Source organism: Carcharodon carcharias, chromosome 6, assembly GCF_017639515.1.
Source record: "Carcharodon carcharias isolate sCarCar2 chromosome 6, sCarCar2.pri, whole genome shotgun sequence".
NCBI lineage: Eukaryota > Metazoa > Chordata > Chondrichthyes > Lamniformes > Lamnidae > Carcharodon > Carcharodon carcharias.
In genome coordinates, this window is record NC_054472.1 from 137,824,441 (window position 1) to 137,841,609 (window position 17,169).

Consider the following 17,169-nt stretch of genomic DNA (forward strand, 5'->3'; position numbering starts at 1 on the left):
CTTCATTCGATGCCCTCTCCAAGATATCATCTCTCCTTACTGCAGTAACTGACTCCTTAACTAATAATGCAACACCTCCTCCTCTTTTACCCCCTCCCCTGTCTTGTCTGAAAATTCTATATCCTGGAATGTTGAGCTGCCAATTCTGCCCCTCCCTCAACCACATCTCAGTGATGGCTACTATCTCACAATTCCACGTGTCAATCCTCACCCTTAACTCATCCATTTTACCTGTAATACTCCTGGCATTAAAGTAGAGGCCATCCCGCCTTGCCTTACTCCCTTGAAACTTAATGCAGCTGTACTCCCTCTGACTTAATTGTTTTACTGTATTATGATGTGTTCCTATTCTGCTAACATTCGGTGTCCCCTCCCCCTCCTGAATTAGCTTAAACTCCTCCCAACAGCACTAGCAAACCCACCCACAAAGATGTTAGTCCCGCTCTGGTTCAGATGTAGACCGTCCCACTTGTACAGGTCGCACCTTTCACGTATTCATCTCTGCTATTCTCCTATTTCTGAGCTCGCTAGCATGTGGCACTGGGAGTAATCCAGAGATTACAACCCGCGAGGTCTTACTTTTTAGTCCACTGCCTAACTCCTGAATTCTTGATGCAAGACCTCATCCCTCTTTCTACCTATGTCATTGGTACCAACATGTACTGTGACCTCTGCCTTATCACCTTCCCCCTTCAGGGTGCTCTTCAGCCGTTCAGTGACATCCCAGACCCTGGCACCCAGGGTGGCAACATGCCATCCTGGAGTCAAGTTGAAGGCCATAATAGCGCCTATCTGTTCCCCTGATTATACAATCCCCTATTACTATTGCACTTCCTTCCTTCCTCCCCTCCTGTACAGGCAGGCTGTTTGTGGTGCCAGAAGCTTGGCTCTGTCCGCACCTCCTGGAGGAGCCAGCGCCCTCATCAGCCTCCAAAATGGAATTCCGATTTGTGAGCGGGACTCCAGGGGACTCCTGAACTACCTGTTTGTTTCTCTTGGACTGCCTGGTGGTGACCTTCCTCAATTCCTTTCATCTGTGGTGTGACCGCCTCTCTAAATGTTTTATCTACGATGCTCTCAGACTCGGGGATGCTCCAGCCACCATTCCAGCTCTGAAACCCAAGCTTCCAGGAGCTGCAGCTGGACACACCTCCTGTGCACATGCTGGTCCCGGGCACTGGAAATGTCCCTGGCTTCCCACGTGGAGCACGAGGAGCACATCGCAGTTTTGAGCGCTCCTGCCATGACTTATCCCTTTAAATTAAACCTTTTAAATCAATTACTCTTTTGAATGATTTATTTAAAAATGCAAATTTCATCCTTTACACTTCACCTTCTAATTTCTCTGTTTGCCTAATTAATATTTCAAACCTACTTCTCGTCTGTACATCAAAGCCTCTAGACCAGCTGTCTTTAATCCAATTAAGACAAACAGTATACACACACAGAAACAGACATCACTAGAACTCTATTTTAAAATAATTTCCAAAAACATTATAGACATTATTATATCTTCTTGACATGTAGACTACTGCTTTTAATTTGGAAAGCCTCTGATTGGCCCTTCAACTCTTAATTGGACAAAAACCGTAATGTAGAGCCTCTATGAAAATCATAATGAGTAAGTATTCCCCACTGTGGGCGGGTTCGGGACTTGGAAACAATTCTAACCTTGGTTTCCTGCCCCTGGAGGGAAAATCCTGCCCTAAATTTGGGATCCTGGCTTTACATCAGTCAGTTCGACTGAGTGATGTGATGATATTGCTGATTTGCATCCTTGGACTTACCAATGCTTATACTTTTATATCAAATTTTATAACTGATATAAAATGTAATAGGTGGAAAATTGGTCGATCTCTGTTTGGTGCTGGAAGTTCAGGATTTTTCTTACTATTCTCAATAGTGTATAAAGAGAACGATTTACAGAATGAACTATATATAGCTCTTTCACTGTCTTTCCCTTCGCTCTTGTCTTCCTTGCAAATATTTGAAATAAGCTGTCTTTATCGATTCCCTGGAGTGTTTGTAGCTGGTGCAGTGTGATATCTGGTCAGCCCCTATTAGGCTATCTCTACTTTGTATCCTTCCCTCTTCCTGTTTGTGTATAACACTGTTAAGATAGAATTACATTTATAGAATTACTTCATTTTGTGTGGTCTTTGATCTTTTGATGCTGAACAACAGCACATTTGTTCTTTGAGTGTATTAATCACAGAAAAGATAGTGTTGTCAGGCTTTGCTTGTCTTATCAAGGCTGGATACTTGTTGCAAAATTAACTCTATGGTCCAGCTGTTATTACATTTAAAAGAGAAATTGTAATTTTCCACAGAGTGAAAATGCTTTGGAAAGTTTCCATTGTATTCTGTAATCGGGACCCAAGAACCTTAAAAATTTAAAATAAAATAGAAAATGCTGGAAATATTCAGCAATTATGTCAGCTTCTGTGGAGAGAAACAGAACATTTCAGGTCAATTAGAACTGGGAAAAGTTGGAGATGTAATAGGTTTTGAACAAGGGATGTGTGGGATAAGGATAGAAGGAAGGTCTGTGATAGGGCGAAAGGCATTTTTTATTTTTCTCAGTTCTGATGAAAGGTCATCGACTTGAAATGCTAACTTTGTTTCTCTCCATAGATGCTGCCATAACCTGCTGAGTATTTCTAGCATCTTCTGTTTTTATTTCATATTTCTAGCATCCGTAGTCTTCTGCTTTTCAAACCATAAAACTTTGTCCCTAGAACCTTATTTAATCACATTATTATTATTTCCATAGATGAAAAGAAGCAGTGTGAGAGAGGCATGTGCTCTTCTTTCACCTTTTGACACCCACTCTTCCCTTATCCGCAGCCTATACTTAACTTGCCATGTTGCTGAACCCATTCCTGGTCATTAGACATGGTGAGACTCCAGAGCATTTGCTCAGGACCCAGCCTGAAGCTTATTTTAAAGAGAGTAATAATCACATTAAATAATCATTTGTCTACAATAGTCATCAAATAAACAGTGAATATTGCTGAAAAGAAACAGCTTCAGGAATGGATCGACTTCATGCTGGAAAAGGTCGGACCATATTTTGTTAGGTTGCTCCCTCGTGCTCTTACATCTGAGGCCCCCCAACAATGCTGGAACCCCATGTGTTCCCAGATGCTATGACACACTAGCAATTCCCACATCTAGCACTAACAGACACTGGCAAGTCCCTACCTCCAGCGTTACCAGCCACTTGCACAGTGGTTTCACACCCTGGGTCCATTTCTCCATCCTCAGTGCTAACAAACTCTGGTGTTACCAAATTCAATGACATTATCCACAGTTCTGCAAAGTTGCAGTGATTAACCAATAAACCAAAGTCTGTATTTGTCCATCATCCTGTAGGTTGCAGCACATAAAATTCATATCTAAGAATTTTTAAAATACGATGAGGATTTCTGCCTCTACCACTCTTTCAGCCAATAAGTTCTAAACCCCCAACAATATCTGAATGAAAATTTCTCCTGAACTCCCCTCTAGTTCTTCTACTAGTTTCTTTAAATCCATGCCCTATGGTTATTGACCTCTCTCCTAACGGAAATAGGTTTTTCCTATCCACTTGATTTAGGCCCTTCAAAGTTTTTTACACCTCAGTTAAAGCTCTCTAGCTTCCTATGTTCTGGAGAAAATAACCCTGGCCTAACCAATCTTTTCTCATAGCTGAAGTTCACCTTTCCATGAAATATACTCATAAATCTTCCATGTACCCTTCCTAGTATGATAAAATCCCTTCTTGTGACCAAAACAGTACACAGTAACCTCCCTGCTCTTATGCTTTTTGCCTCGGCCAATAATGGAAAGTGATGCCATCTTAACCATCTGATCTACCTGTCCTCCTATCTTGAAGAATCTGTGGATATACACTCCGAGCTTCTTCTGTTTCTCTACACCTCTCAATATCCTACCATTATTGTGTATTCCCTTGCCTTGTTTGCCATCCCCAAATGCATTACCTCACAATTCCCTAGACTGAATTCCATTTGTCACATTTCTGCCCTCCTGACCAATGCTTTAGTCTCTTCCTGAAGTCTAAGTAGGGTTGCCAACTGTCATTAAAAGATATTCCTGGAGGTTTCATCACATGACTTACCCACTCTCCAGCCTTTAGTCAACAAACACATCCATCCTCGTGACATACTTCCTTTCAATGACAATTACAAAGCAAAGAGACTCATTACCCAATTGGATGATGCTTGGCTGTCAGTCATAAAGCTATTTTTTCCCCCATTTTTAATATTTTTATATCTGGTAGAGAGAAATGTTCAAAGAAAATAACAGAAAAGATCTTTGCTAATGTTCCTATGATTTTTCTCCAGAGTTGTACACAGCAGTGTCCTGGAGACTGATCTTCAATTCCTGAAGACTCCAGGCTAATCCTGGAGGGTTGGCAACCCTAAGCCTAAGGCTTTTTCTTCACCATTAACCCCACAACCAATTTTTATATCATCCACAACTTCTTGATTGTGCCCTACGTTTAAGTCTAAATCATTGAGATAGACCAACAACAGCAAGGTGTAATCAGCACTGAACCCTGTGGAATCCCACTGGAAACAACTTTCCAGTCACAAAAAACATTGTTCAAACATTACTCTTTGCATCATGCCACTGAGCCAATTTTGGATCAGCTTGACACTTTCCCTTGGATCTCATAAGCTTTTAATTTTCTGGGCTGTCTGTTGCTGTGGAAACTTGTAAAAAGCCTTGTTAAAATCCATGTAGACTACATCAAATGTGCTACTCTCATTGACTCTCTTGTTACTTCCTCAAAGAATTAATAAAATAGGAGTTCCCTTTTGAACACTTACCCTTCAATTCAAGGTGCAAGAAATATGGATATCTTTGCTGTCCACATACTACTTATTTACTAGAAATTCTGGGTGGTTGCCTTCTTTCATTTCCTGCTATTGACCAATATTTAATCTGCATATGAGCAAACAATAGCTTGGTAATTTGCACATTAACATTAAAAAGCAAGAGGAACATCATTCCCATTTACCACCCCCTTGTCATAAAATAACATTTACCATGTAAAGAGCCTAAACTTCGATATTTATTAGCGTTTTAGAGATACTTACAGAATATATGTACAGATACTACACAGCTGGAAAGTTATGGTGAATTAGCTGACCACCAATTGTCAATATTTGTTATATATTTGCCAGAAATGACATGCATGTATGCACACACACACACACACACACACACACACACACACACACGTACAATATATATATAATTACAGCCGTATATTAAATGCAATTACAGCAGTTCATTTGTCTTTGGAGGCAAGGAGCATCCTCATAGCAAATATTTTTACTCATGCTTCTGAATTGCCTCACCAAAGGCCAGGGGAACAGGAGATAGTTTTAAAGTTGGTTTAGCTGCATTGAGACTTGGAGCTGATGTTAGAGAGCCACTTTAAGAAATATTATTCCTATATGGATGGGCCTTTAATGACCCACCAATAGTAAATGAAAGTGTGAATGTATCTCTTCTGGAAATTAATTTTACTAGCATGGCATTTATGTGAGATGTGACACTGTACGTGCTTTATAAATTTAAATGCAAGATTAAGAATTTCTGCCCAGCCAAAAGTTCCTAAGCAATCTGCTTTACAGTCACTAGAACAGCAAACCCAACTAGTCTTAATTTTGTAATTGGCCTTTTTGTTGGCATTAAAAATTACCCAGTTTATGTTCGGGAATTAGCTGAAGTACGGCATTATGCAATAGAGCATTGGGTAATAAGCAATCTAAATTTGATGTAGTGCCTGCCCAGTATGGTGAGGGTGGTGGGGAGCTTGGGGGTGCAGAGGTGGGGTCAGAATATTTCCTCAAAATAATTTTAAATGTTCTTACTCCTCCCATCAGCTGCATCAGATGTCATGAAACATTCATCAAAACCACAAAATCTTGTGACTGCCAGTCGAATATTTTGGTAAGCAAAAGATATTCTAAAATTAGCTTATAAATGTGTCATACACTGATAGTGATAAAGTTTATGTCTATGTGTCTTTCTCAGTATTCAAATCGTGCATCAATTGATGGATTAGAAATCGACAAAATAAGCAAAACGACATTGGCCAGGATTTTCTGTGTCAGTTGGCAACGGGCGTGTTCAGCGGCGTGAGCTGACAATATGGCACGATCGGTTTCACGATGGCATCAAACCAATTTGCAATCATCTGTTCAGCCTGCCGATGGCGGTCTGCAGTCCCTGCCATTGCACATCGGGAGCCTCATTACAATACATGTGCATATCATTACTAGGCCTGCCCACCGGAATCACGCCGCCGCCGCGCCCCCCCCCCCACCACCACCACCACCACCACCAACCCCCCCCCCCCCCCCCCCCCCCCCACCCCCACCACATTGGCGGGAAAGCATGCCGAAGTGTTTCGCAATAGCATCCCTTCCTAATAGCACTGTGGGTGTACCTACACCACATGGACTGCAGCAGTTCAAGAAGGCAGCTCACCACCACATTATCAAGGGCAACTAGGGATGGGCAATAAATGCTGGCCTAGCCAGTGAAGCCCACATCCCATGAATGAATAAATAAAAAAATATATGAAAGGCGTGCACTTGGCAGGCCGCACTTTAAGGGGAACTCGGAGCTGAGTACTCAGTAACATTGCGCAGTGCTCTCCAGAGTTGCCTGTTGGGACTTCAAGCTTGAGGCACATTTCGGGGGTGGGTGGCAAGCGCAGACCTGTAGTTGAGGTGACATGGAGGGCATCCACTGCTAGTGGTGTGACAGTGACAGCAGTACTCAATTTCTAAGACAGTGGCACCTTTCAGTGCTCCACAGATGACCTCTGTGGGATATCACTAGCCCCCACCCACAAATACATCCATGAGATCACGGATGCCATCTTCACAAGGGCACACAACTTTGTGCATTTTGCCCAGGACCAGGACAGCCAGGGTGCACGAGTGATTGGATTTGCCCAGATCTTGGGTTTCCCATAGGTGCAACATGCTATCGACTGCACTCATGCGGTGTTCAGATTTCCGTCGCAACACATGGTGGACTACATCAACCACTGAATGTGCAGCTGGTGTGCAACCACCAGAAACGCATCCTGCAGGTGTGTGCACGGTTTCCAGGGAGTGTGCATGACACCTACATCTTAAGTCAGTCACAGATCCCTGGAATCCACAGAAGCTGCAGGGATGGCTCCCTGGGGAAAAGAGTAACCCGCAGAGGCCATGGCAGCCTCAGACTGCAGCAGAGCAACAGTATAACGAGGTTCATGCTGCAGCTCGCAGTTTGGTGGAATAGACCATCGGGAAGATGAGGTTCCGGTGCCTGGGTCAGTGGAGCCCTGCAATACAGTCCGCAGAGGGTGTCACGCCTCGTCATCGTTTGCTGTGTCCTTTACAACCTAGCGCTCCAACGTGGAGATGAGCTGGCTGATGAGGAGATGGAGGAGCCACACATTTCCTCTGATGAGGAGGACGCCAATGGGGATGAGGTTGAGGAGGTCCTCAAAGCTGGCAATGATGGGGATGAGGTCCTCACACTGGACAGACGAGGCAGGTGCTCTCGGGAGGCCTGCATAGCTGCTAGATTTGCGGAGGATGATGACGACATGCAGTGAGGAGGCCCCATAGATCCTCATGTTGCATCTGTGAACATTTGACTCCAGCCTGGCTTATGGCAGCGTGCATACCCCCTGTGAGAATGCACCTGCATGGAGACATAGTGGAGGCCCTAATAGCCGCTCGATTGCAGGACGATAATGATGACATGCAGTGAGGACACTCCATATATCTTCACATTGCTTCTAAGAATGTCTCACTGCTGTCTGGCCAAGGACAGCTTGCTTGAACTCTGTGATCAAGGTATTATCACGGAGACACAGCCATGAAACTTGCGCAGCACCTGATCCTTTGTTCACCTTCAGCGCCTGACCCCTTCAGGAACACAGCGTCACTGGTCACAGATGCTGAAGAGATGGGGGCCAACCCCACCTTAAAGGTACTGAGAGCACACAGAGAGAATGAGAGAACTCTGTGATTTCTGCCCACTACATTCTGGCAGCAGTGACGAGCACCACTGAGGTCCAGACATCACTAATGTGTCCAGGGAGTGTGAAGCCGGACCATCACTTTGGTCTGAAGGCTGCACAGAGCATAGGGAAGGGGCCCTAGACCAAGAGACCTGCCTTCAACTTGTGCAGGAAAGTTTCACAATTGAGTGACAAGAATACTGCTCATCAGAACAAGGAGCCATAGGCAGGGAGATATTCTTGGGAGTTTATTGACAATAGTGAACAGTATGTACAAGTGATGTATGTACACCCATGGCCAGGCTGTGCAGCTACATCTTTTTAACTTTCCTAACCCTGCCACTACGTCTTGTTGCCTGCGGACATCCACAGCGGAGGCGGAGGCAGCGATGACCTTGGTTGGCGTCCTCTGGAGGGCCGCAGCCTGCTTCCCGGGGTCCTGTTGTGTGGCAGTGGCACCTTCCTCGGCCGGTGGAGCTGGGGATGCTGAGGTTACAGGAAGAGAAGATTTAGATGGGCCGGACACTCCTGGAGTCACCTGGGTGGATGGCCCCAGAGTGTGCACCTGCTGATCCTCATCCCTTTGGGTACCTTAGGGCCTCAAGCCTCTCCTTGAAGAGAAGGGATAGCTGGAGTGAGATCGAGCTGCCCCACAGCCCTCCTGCATACACATTGTTGGAGGCCAACTGTATCATCAGTGACTGAGTTGACTCCACACAGTAGTACAGGAGTGATGACCTGGACTAAGGTCTCCATGGCGGCCGCCATCCTACCAGTGTTGACTTGGGTACCTTGGCATGCCAGTGCTATCATCTCAGCCTGAAGGCAGATGGACTCCTCCATCGTGCCTTGCAATCTGAAGAATGCAGCGGACATCCCGTCCTGATGTTCCCGAGCTTGCCTTTGCAACTCCAGCAACTGTGACATGATCGAGTCAAGAGGTTCATCATCTGACTCAGACTCATCAAATTTGTTGCTTCCAGCAATCCTCTGAGTGGTGGACACCTGGATAGTCCCTGCCACTGCCTGCTGTGGAGCAGAGAGTGCGATATGCTCAGCAGATTGTGATCTCAAGGCTATTCTAAAGCTAGGTCCCACCAAGGTGTGCGTCTCTGTTCTGGTGAAGGGTGTGGGTGAGTGCTGTGGGGTCTTCAATAAGGGTTTCAGCAGATTCCTCTTCTGTGGTGTCTTTGGAGCTTGAGTTGAGGCATGCCTTTTGAATGCTGTGGAGGCCCGCCACAATATTCTTAATCCCCGCTCTGGCAGCAGACGGGCAGCAAGTGTTACCAACCAGGCCTGGGAGGCGATGGCAGCTGTGGTCAGTGCCAATGTCTTTTAAGAGAGGACAACCACCCAGTGCCGCAAGAGGATGAATGATCTCCTCCATTCCACCAGGCAAGTCAAACTTCTCACACTCTCAACTCTTACACTCACAAACCTATCACACATTCACAGGGATCTCACTCACTGTCAGTTCAAGGAACATCGCCATTTACTCTCTCATACACACATCATTGTCCTCATCCCGTCCATGGGACCACTCAGAACCCACACATGCCAGGCATACTTATCATCTGGCCTGGCAGGTGTCCTGCTTACACTTTCTCCATCTCTATTCATGCAGGACAAGCTGGCAGACAACAAAAGAGAGAGGTCACAGACCAGTGGAGGAATGCCTGAAATCATGGTCCTCACTGACTTTGAAAACAGAGCCATCCAGCTGGCCAGTGGCAAACTGGACCGGTCCTGTGCTGACGGTGAGGTGGTCGGTGCTCTATCAAGTGAGGGTACAGCAGTGCAACATCCATCAGACAACCATGCTGTCAGTTATGTGTCCCGTTTCATAGGCCACTGCCATGCACCAATTATCTCCCCTTGCTTTCGCAGGCACATCTGGGAAACAGCCAAGGCAGTCCATGACCCCGGTCCTCAACTCTAGCTCCAAAGAAACCACAGAAGAGGAATCTGCTGAAACCCTCATTGAAGACCCATCACAGTGCTCACCCACACCCACCACCAGCGCAGAGACACCAACCTCAATGGGACCTAGCTTTAGAATAGCCTAGGGATCACAATCTGGTGAGCAGATCACACTGTCTGCTCCACAACAGGCAGTGGCAGTGACTTCCCAGGTGTCCACTACTCAGATGACTGCTGGAAGCCAGAAATTTGATGAATCCGAGTCAGATGATGAACCTTTGGACTCTGTCATGTCACAATTGCTGGAGTTACAAAGGCAGGCTCGGGAACATCAGGACGGGATGTCCGCTGCACTCCTCAGATTGCAAGGCACGATGAAGGCTGGGGGTTGCAGTCTTTTAGCCTTTTGTGGACATCTTCCATGCAGCAGTCATAGGCTGGCAGTACTGAGATGTGTGTGCGTGGCTGGACTTTAAATATGGCGCCCGATGTGTTGAAGCGGTGAGGTGATGGTGTCGCAGGCGCATGAAAGCCTGTCCGCCATGGAAAAAGCGAACACAAGAGTAAAAGCACATGAAATCTATTTTATTTTTGGTCCCATTGGAATATTTAATTCAGCATATGAATATTTAGAATAATACGCTCAGCTAGGGAACAAACCTGAAAGAACCTACAATAAACTGAACTATTAACACCACTGCTTTTGTTTGTTTCTAGACAGGAGGTTTATGCTTTTTTGCTTATCCAAAGACCTTGACCATCTCAGTTGTTACAAACATTATCTATGCAAAAGTAAGTATAACGAGGCTTAATATATGGTGCCTAAGGCCGCTGAATACTTAATCTAGGCCCAGCTTCTTTAAAATTATTGCAGTTGTATCGTTATGTATGTTATATACTTTAGGAATAACTCCAAAGTAAACAAAGAGATAAAAACAAAAACAAAAAACTGCGGATGCTGGAAATCCAAAACAAAAACCAGAACAGAATTACCTGGAAAAACTCAGCAGGTCTGGCAGCATCGGCAGAGAAGAAAAGAGTTGACGTTTCGAGTCCTCATGACCTTTCGACAGAACTTGAGTTCTAGTCCAAGAAAGAGTTGAAATATAAGCTGGTTTAAGGTGTGTGTGTGTGGGGCGGAGAGAGAGAGAGAAGTGGAGTGGGGGTGTGGTTGTAGGGACAAACAAGCAGTGATAGAAGCAGATCATCAAAAGATGTCAACAACAATAGTACAAAAGAAAACATAGGTGTTAAAGTTAAAGTTGGTGATATTATCTAAACGAATCTGTTAATTAAGAATGGATGGTAGGGCACTCAAGGTATAGCTCTAGTAGGGGTGGGGAGAGCATAAAAGATTTAAAATTTTTTTTTTTAAATAATGGAAATAGGTGGGAAAAGGAAAATCTTTATAATTTATTGAAAAAAAGGAAGGGGGAGACAGAAAGGGGGTGGGGATGGGGGAGGGAGCTCACGACCTAAAGTTGTTGAATTCAATATTCAGTCCGGAAGGCTGTAAAGTGCCTAGTCGGAAGATGAGGCGTTGTTCCTCCAGTTTACGTTGGGCTTCACTGGAACAATGCAGCAAGCCAAGGACACACATGTGGGCAAGAGAGCAGGGTGGAGTGTTAAAATGGCAAACAACAGAGAGGTTTGGGTCATTCTTGCGGACAGACCGCAGGTGTTCTGCAAAGCGGTCGCCCAGTTTACATTTGGTCTCTCCAATGTATAGGAGACCGCATTGGGAGCAACGAATGCAGTAGACTAATTTGGGGGAAATGCAAGTGAAATACTGCTTCACTTGAAAGGAGTGTTTGGGCCCTTGGACGGTGAGGAGAGAGGAAGTGAAGGGGCAGGTGTTGCATCTTTTGCGTGGGCATGGGGTGGTGCCATAGGAGGGGGTTGAGGAGTAGGGGGTGATGGAGGAGTGGACCAAACACTCCTTTCAAGTGAAGCAACATTTCACTTGCATTTCCCCCAACTTAGTCTACTGCATTCGTTGCTCCCAATGCGGTCTCCTCTACATTGGAGAGGCCAAACGTAAACTGGGCGACCGCTTTGCAGAACACCTGCGGTCTGTCCGCAAGAATGACCCAAACCTCCCTGTCGCTTGCCATTTTAACACTTCACCCTGCTCTCTTGCCCACATGTCTGTCCTTGGCTTGCTGCATTGTTCCAGTGAAGCCCAACGCAAACTGGAGGAACAACACCTCATCTTCCGACTAGGCACTTTACAGCCTTCCGGACTGAATATTGAATTCAACAACTTTAGGTCGTGAGCTCCCTCCCCCATCCCCACCCCCTTTCTGTCTCCCCCCTCCTTTTTTTTTCCAATAAATTATATAGATTTTTCTTTTCCCACCTATTTCCATTATTTTTTAAAAAAAATTTTTTTTAAATCTTTTATGCTCTCCCCACCCCTACTAGAGCTATACCTTGAGTCCCCTACCATCCATTCTTAAGTAGCACATTCGTTTAGATAATATCACCAACTTAAACTTTAACACCTATGTGTTCATTTGTACTATTGTTGTTGACATCTTTTGATGATCTGCTTCTATCACTGCTTGTTTGTCCCTACAACCACACCCCCACTCCACTTCTCTCTCTCTCTCTCTCCCCGCCCCCCACACACACACCTTAAACCAGCTTATATTTCAACTCTTTCTTGGACTCGAACTCAAGTTCTGTTGAAGGGTCATGAGGACTCGAAACGTCAACTCTTTTCTTCTCCGCCGATGCTGCCAGACCTGCTGAGTTTTTCCAGGTAATTCTGTTTTGGTTTTTGTTCCAAAGTAAACATTGTTGGTATAGATGGAATTCAGAATGTATGAGTGTATTTTTCTGTGCATGAAATATCAGCAATGACAATTTTATAAATTTAGTATTAAGAAAGATCTTTCTTCAATGAAAATAACTGTAGAATTTATGAATTATGTATTTTTATGAGTATTGGCTGTGCATTTTTTCAGATAGTCTGTAGCTTCTCTACAATGCAGCCAGCTTCTAGTACTAAAACAAAGTATTGCAGATGCTAGAAATATGAAAGAAAAATAGGAAATGCTGGGGACACTCAGCAGGTACGGCTGCGTCTGTGGAGAGATAAACAGAGTTAACGGCTGGGATTTTCTGGTCTCGTCTGCTGTGTGGTTATCGTGGGTGAGATGGAAAGTTTGATAGCCCAGCAGAAGGTCCATTGACTTCTTTCATCAGGACTGTTGTAATAACTATAAGCAGCAACTGAGCAGAACCAGGCGTGGGTTAATAGCACATTGCAATCTCCATGCCCGAAAATGGACCTTATCCAATTTTTTCCCTGATAGTGCCCAAATTTGAGCACCTTTCTAAGTAACAGTGTGAAGCTCTAAGGTAGGATATGGAAGAAATTTACTAAATTAATATTACAGATGAGAAGTTTTGAATATTTGAAATGACCAAAGAAATTGGATTTGCCTCAGCAGAGCAGAGAGTGTTAACAGTAGATCGAATAAAGATAATAACAATTCTTAACAGTTTCCAAATTTTCCTTTGGTGTTAGCCATGGCTCAGTTGATAGAGCTCCCACCTCTGAATCAAGAAGGTTGTGGGTTCAAGGCCCACTCCAAAAACCTGAAACAAAAAATTCTAGGCTGGCACTTCATTGCAGCATTGAGAAAGTGTTGCACTGTCAGAGGTTCCAAGTTTCATGTGGGATGTTAAACTGAGAACCTATCTGCTCTCGCAGGTGGATGTAAAAGATCCCATGCACAACTTTGATGAAGAGAAGAGTAGTTATCCTCAGTGTTCTGGCCAATATTTTGCAATCAACGTGACTAAAACAGATTATCTGGTCTTTTTTAAATTGCTGTTTTTGGGAGTTTGCTGTGTGCAAATTGACTGCCGTGCTTCCCATTACAACAGTGACTGCACTTCAAAGGTAATTCATTGCCTGTAATGTGCTTTAGGATAGCCAAGGTTGCAAAAGCTACTATTATAAATTAAAGTCTTTCTTTTATGGGGTATAGAGATATAAACTACTTCCAAAGGGCAGTGAATCAGTAACCAAAGGATATCAACTTAACATCATCACTGAAAGAACAAAGGACTAGGTTAGGGGATTATTTTTCAGAAAAAGTTATCAGAATATAGAATGCTGCATCAAGGACAGTGCGAAAGTGAAGTTGATAAAATTTGAAAAAAAAGTAAAAGGGTATGATGAGAGGGTAGCAAAATTTTTAAAAGAGCCAGCACAGGTGTAATTGGTTCAAGGTTGGGGCTCTTCTATGTCATAATATTTCTACGTGGCCTTGCAGCACCTGGCATGACTCTGCATCTGGTTCTTTAATTACTCAGAATATGCGAATATTCCACACATGTTCTGCATGATCATTGACAGCCAGGTGTACAGGCTCAATAGATTCATTTGGTGGCAGCATGATAGGTATGGACATTTTGTGCACTGGTTATTGATCAGCATGATGTCCCTTCTTTCATGCAGTACTGCTGAAAGCATTCCATATTGCTTTAAAGAAAAGATATATGGTTAGTCAGAGATTTACATTTTCTTTTTCTTTATTCTTTCGTGCAATGTGGGCATCGCTGGAAAGGTCAGCATTTGTTGCCCATCCCTAATTGCCCTTGAACTTAGTGAATTCTTACGCCATTTCAGAGTCAACCATATTGCTGTGGGCCTGGAGTCACATGTAGCCATCCTCTATCTGCAAAAGTGACTATGCAAGTACCAATGATTAGGCACAGAGCACCTTTTTGCAGCCTGACCTGTTAGCATGTGCTTTTTGGTCCTTCTATTCTAACAAATACCATATATTTAGGAGATTATGGAAAACTCATTAGTGGCAATAATAGTGCAAAAAAATTGTACGATTGGCACAAATGCTCATGAGAACTAAAATACCAACAGGAAAAATGAATGGAGGAAATTAGTTAAGTTATGGCTAAAATAAAAAATCTTATTGTATTTTCAGTTAGTTTCCATATGTTAGCTGCTGCCCCACAAATTTGGACATCAATTTCACATGGATGTGATTTACATCTGTAGTCCTGTACACCGACACAGACATATTCTCGCCATAAAATTAATACTTACATAAAATCTCTGACTATGTAAGGAAGCTACTTCTGATCCTGCTGTTCTTTACCATCTAGATAACATGATACAAAGTGGGTAGAGTTCTGGTGGAATAGATTTTCTACTGACAACCACATGTATTGGGGAATCTTGCTCGTGTGAAAACGCCTTTTATTCCTATATGAATACTGGTATTTTTTTTCCAGATCAGTTTAATATTTAATACTTGTTAGAATTGCTGATGGCTCTGATGGAGCCCACCTCTTGAACTGCTTTTCGACACTAGCAAAGAGAGCAATGCTACCTTGATTTTCTCACAGTGATATCGCTGAAGGTCATCAAAGATGGCAGGACAAGTCAAGAGTGAAGTTACTAAAGTGTACAGTATCCTAGCTTTATTAATAGGGCAAAGAGTACAAGAGCAAGGAGGTTATGTTGAACTTGTATAAGACACAAGTTTGGCCTTAGCTGGGGTATTGCATTCAGTTTTGGGCACCACACTTTAGGAAGGACATGAAGGCTTTAAAGAAAACGCAGAAAAGACTTATGAGAATGTTTTCAGGGATGAGGAGAAGTTAGGACTGGTGATAGATCTATTCAAGATCATGAGGGGACTAGACAAAGGATAGGGAAAACTGTTCCTACTCTCGAAAGGATCAAGAATGAGAGGGCACAGATTTAAAGTAATTGGCAAAAGAAGCAAAAGCAATATAAGAAAAACTTCTTGATGGAGCGAGTGGTTAAGGTCTGGGATGCACTGCCTGAGAGTATGGTGAAAGCAAGTTTAATCAAAACATTCAAAAGAGAATATGACAGCTATTTGAAAAGAAAAAATATACCGAGTTACAGGGAGAAGGCAGGAGAATGGCACTAAGTGAATTGCTCATTCAGGGAGCCAGTGCTGTCGCGATGGGCTGAATGGCCTCATTCTGCACTGTAACAATTCTGTGATTCTGCAAAAGTTTAAAATTTGTGCTCTGCTGCTACTTTAATTCTTTCTTTATCAAGGAATATTTTCCTGTTAACAACTTCAGCATGAAAAATTGTAACATGTAATAGCTACAAATCTAAAAAGAATGTCATTGTTTGCATTCTTTTGTTTAGGTGTAGTGTAAAATCTGATTTAAGAACTTTATGTAAAAATATTGAAACAGCCTTAGACAATTCAGAAACACTGCTACTAAGACTACCACCTCATCTTTACAGAATTTAAAGGTGTCGTCTGCTTGGTTTGCCAGCCATTTGAAAGCATCAGCTATTGCATGTTGGGTAAGTTTTAGTAAAACCTTTTAAGTAGATATTAACTTGGGAAGTAAAAATTTTTTAAAATCTCAAGCCCGATTCCAATCCGTCCAGTTCTGATTTTAACAGGCAAGGAATCTTCTCTCAGAACATGGGACAGTCAGTAAAAGCTTTTAAGGAGGGTGTGTGCCACCACTTTGAAAGATTTTTATTATTAATTGTGGGGGCTGAGTTTCGGAGGGCCCGCAGGAAATCCAGCAGCTGAAAGAAGGCCGAAAGGGCCTGATCCACGAGTAATGTGCATTTACCACACTGCTTGAGGCCAACAAGCATTTCTTCCAAGGCCAAAAGTTTGCCTGATTACAGACCTACTGATTGGCCCAACCCCCCAACCAACCCCAGGGAACTCCTGACTCTCTGCACCCCCTTAATCAACTTCCAAACATCAGCAATCTCAGACTTCCCCTGCAATCTCTGATCCCCCTGTTCCTGTGATCTCTGATTTCCACCACCCCTGTAACCTCTGACTCTCACCACTCTTGTGATCTCTGATGCCTCCCAGCTTCTGCAATCTCTAACACCACCAGTCCCCACAATTTCACACTCACTGGGTGATTTCCGACACCCATCCTGAATTATTTATGACCTCACCCACCCCAACGATTTGATGCACCCTACCCCTGCAATCTCCAAATCTTCCCACCCTCCTGGAATCTCCAACTCAGGATCTCTGGCACACTCCCCCCGCAAACTCCACGATCTCTGATACCCCTGCAATCGTCAACTTTTCCATGTCCTCACAGTCTCCAATGATCCCCAACCTCTTGAGCCCCACACACTTCCCCAAACCCCCCAAGACCTCCTCCCTTATCTCTCTCTTGAGCTTCATCAGCAATAC

General features: G+C 43.8%; 1 protein-coding gene across 1 annotated transcript in view; it reads left to right on the forward strand.

Moving 5' to 3' along the window:
• Positions 1 to 17,169, forward strand: part of tmem67 (transmembrane protein 67) — a 287,301-nt gene that overhangs the window by 60,658 nt on the left and 209,474 nt on the right. Inside the window, exons 5-8 of the mRNA XM_041189291.1 lie at positions 5,901 to 5,967; positions 10,682 to 10,756; positions 13,686 to 13,790; positions 16,236 to 16,298. Coding sequence (XP_041045225.1) covers positions 5,901 to 5,967; positions 10,682 to 10,756; positions 13,686 to 13,790; positions 16,236 to 16,298 — 310 coding nt within the window. The remainder of the gene's footprint in view (positions 1 to 5,900; positions 5,968 to 10,681; positions 10,757 to 13,685; positions 13,791 to 16,235; positions 16,299 to 17,169) is intronic.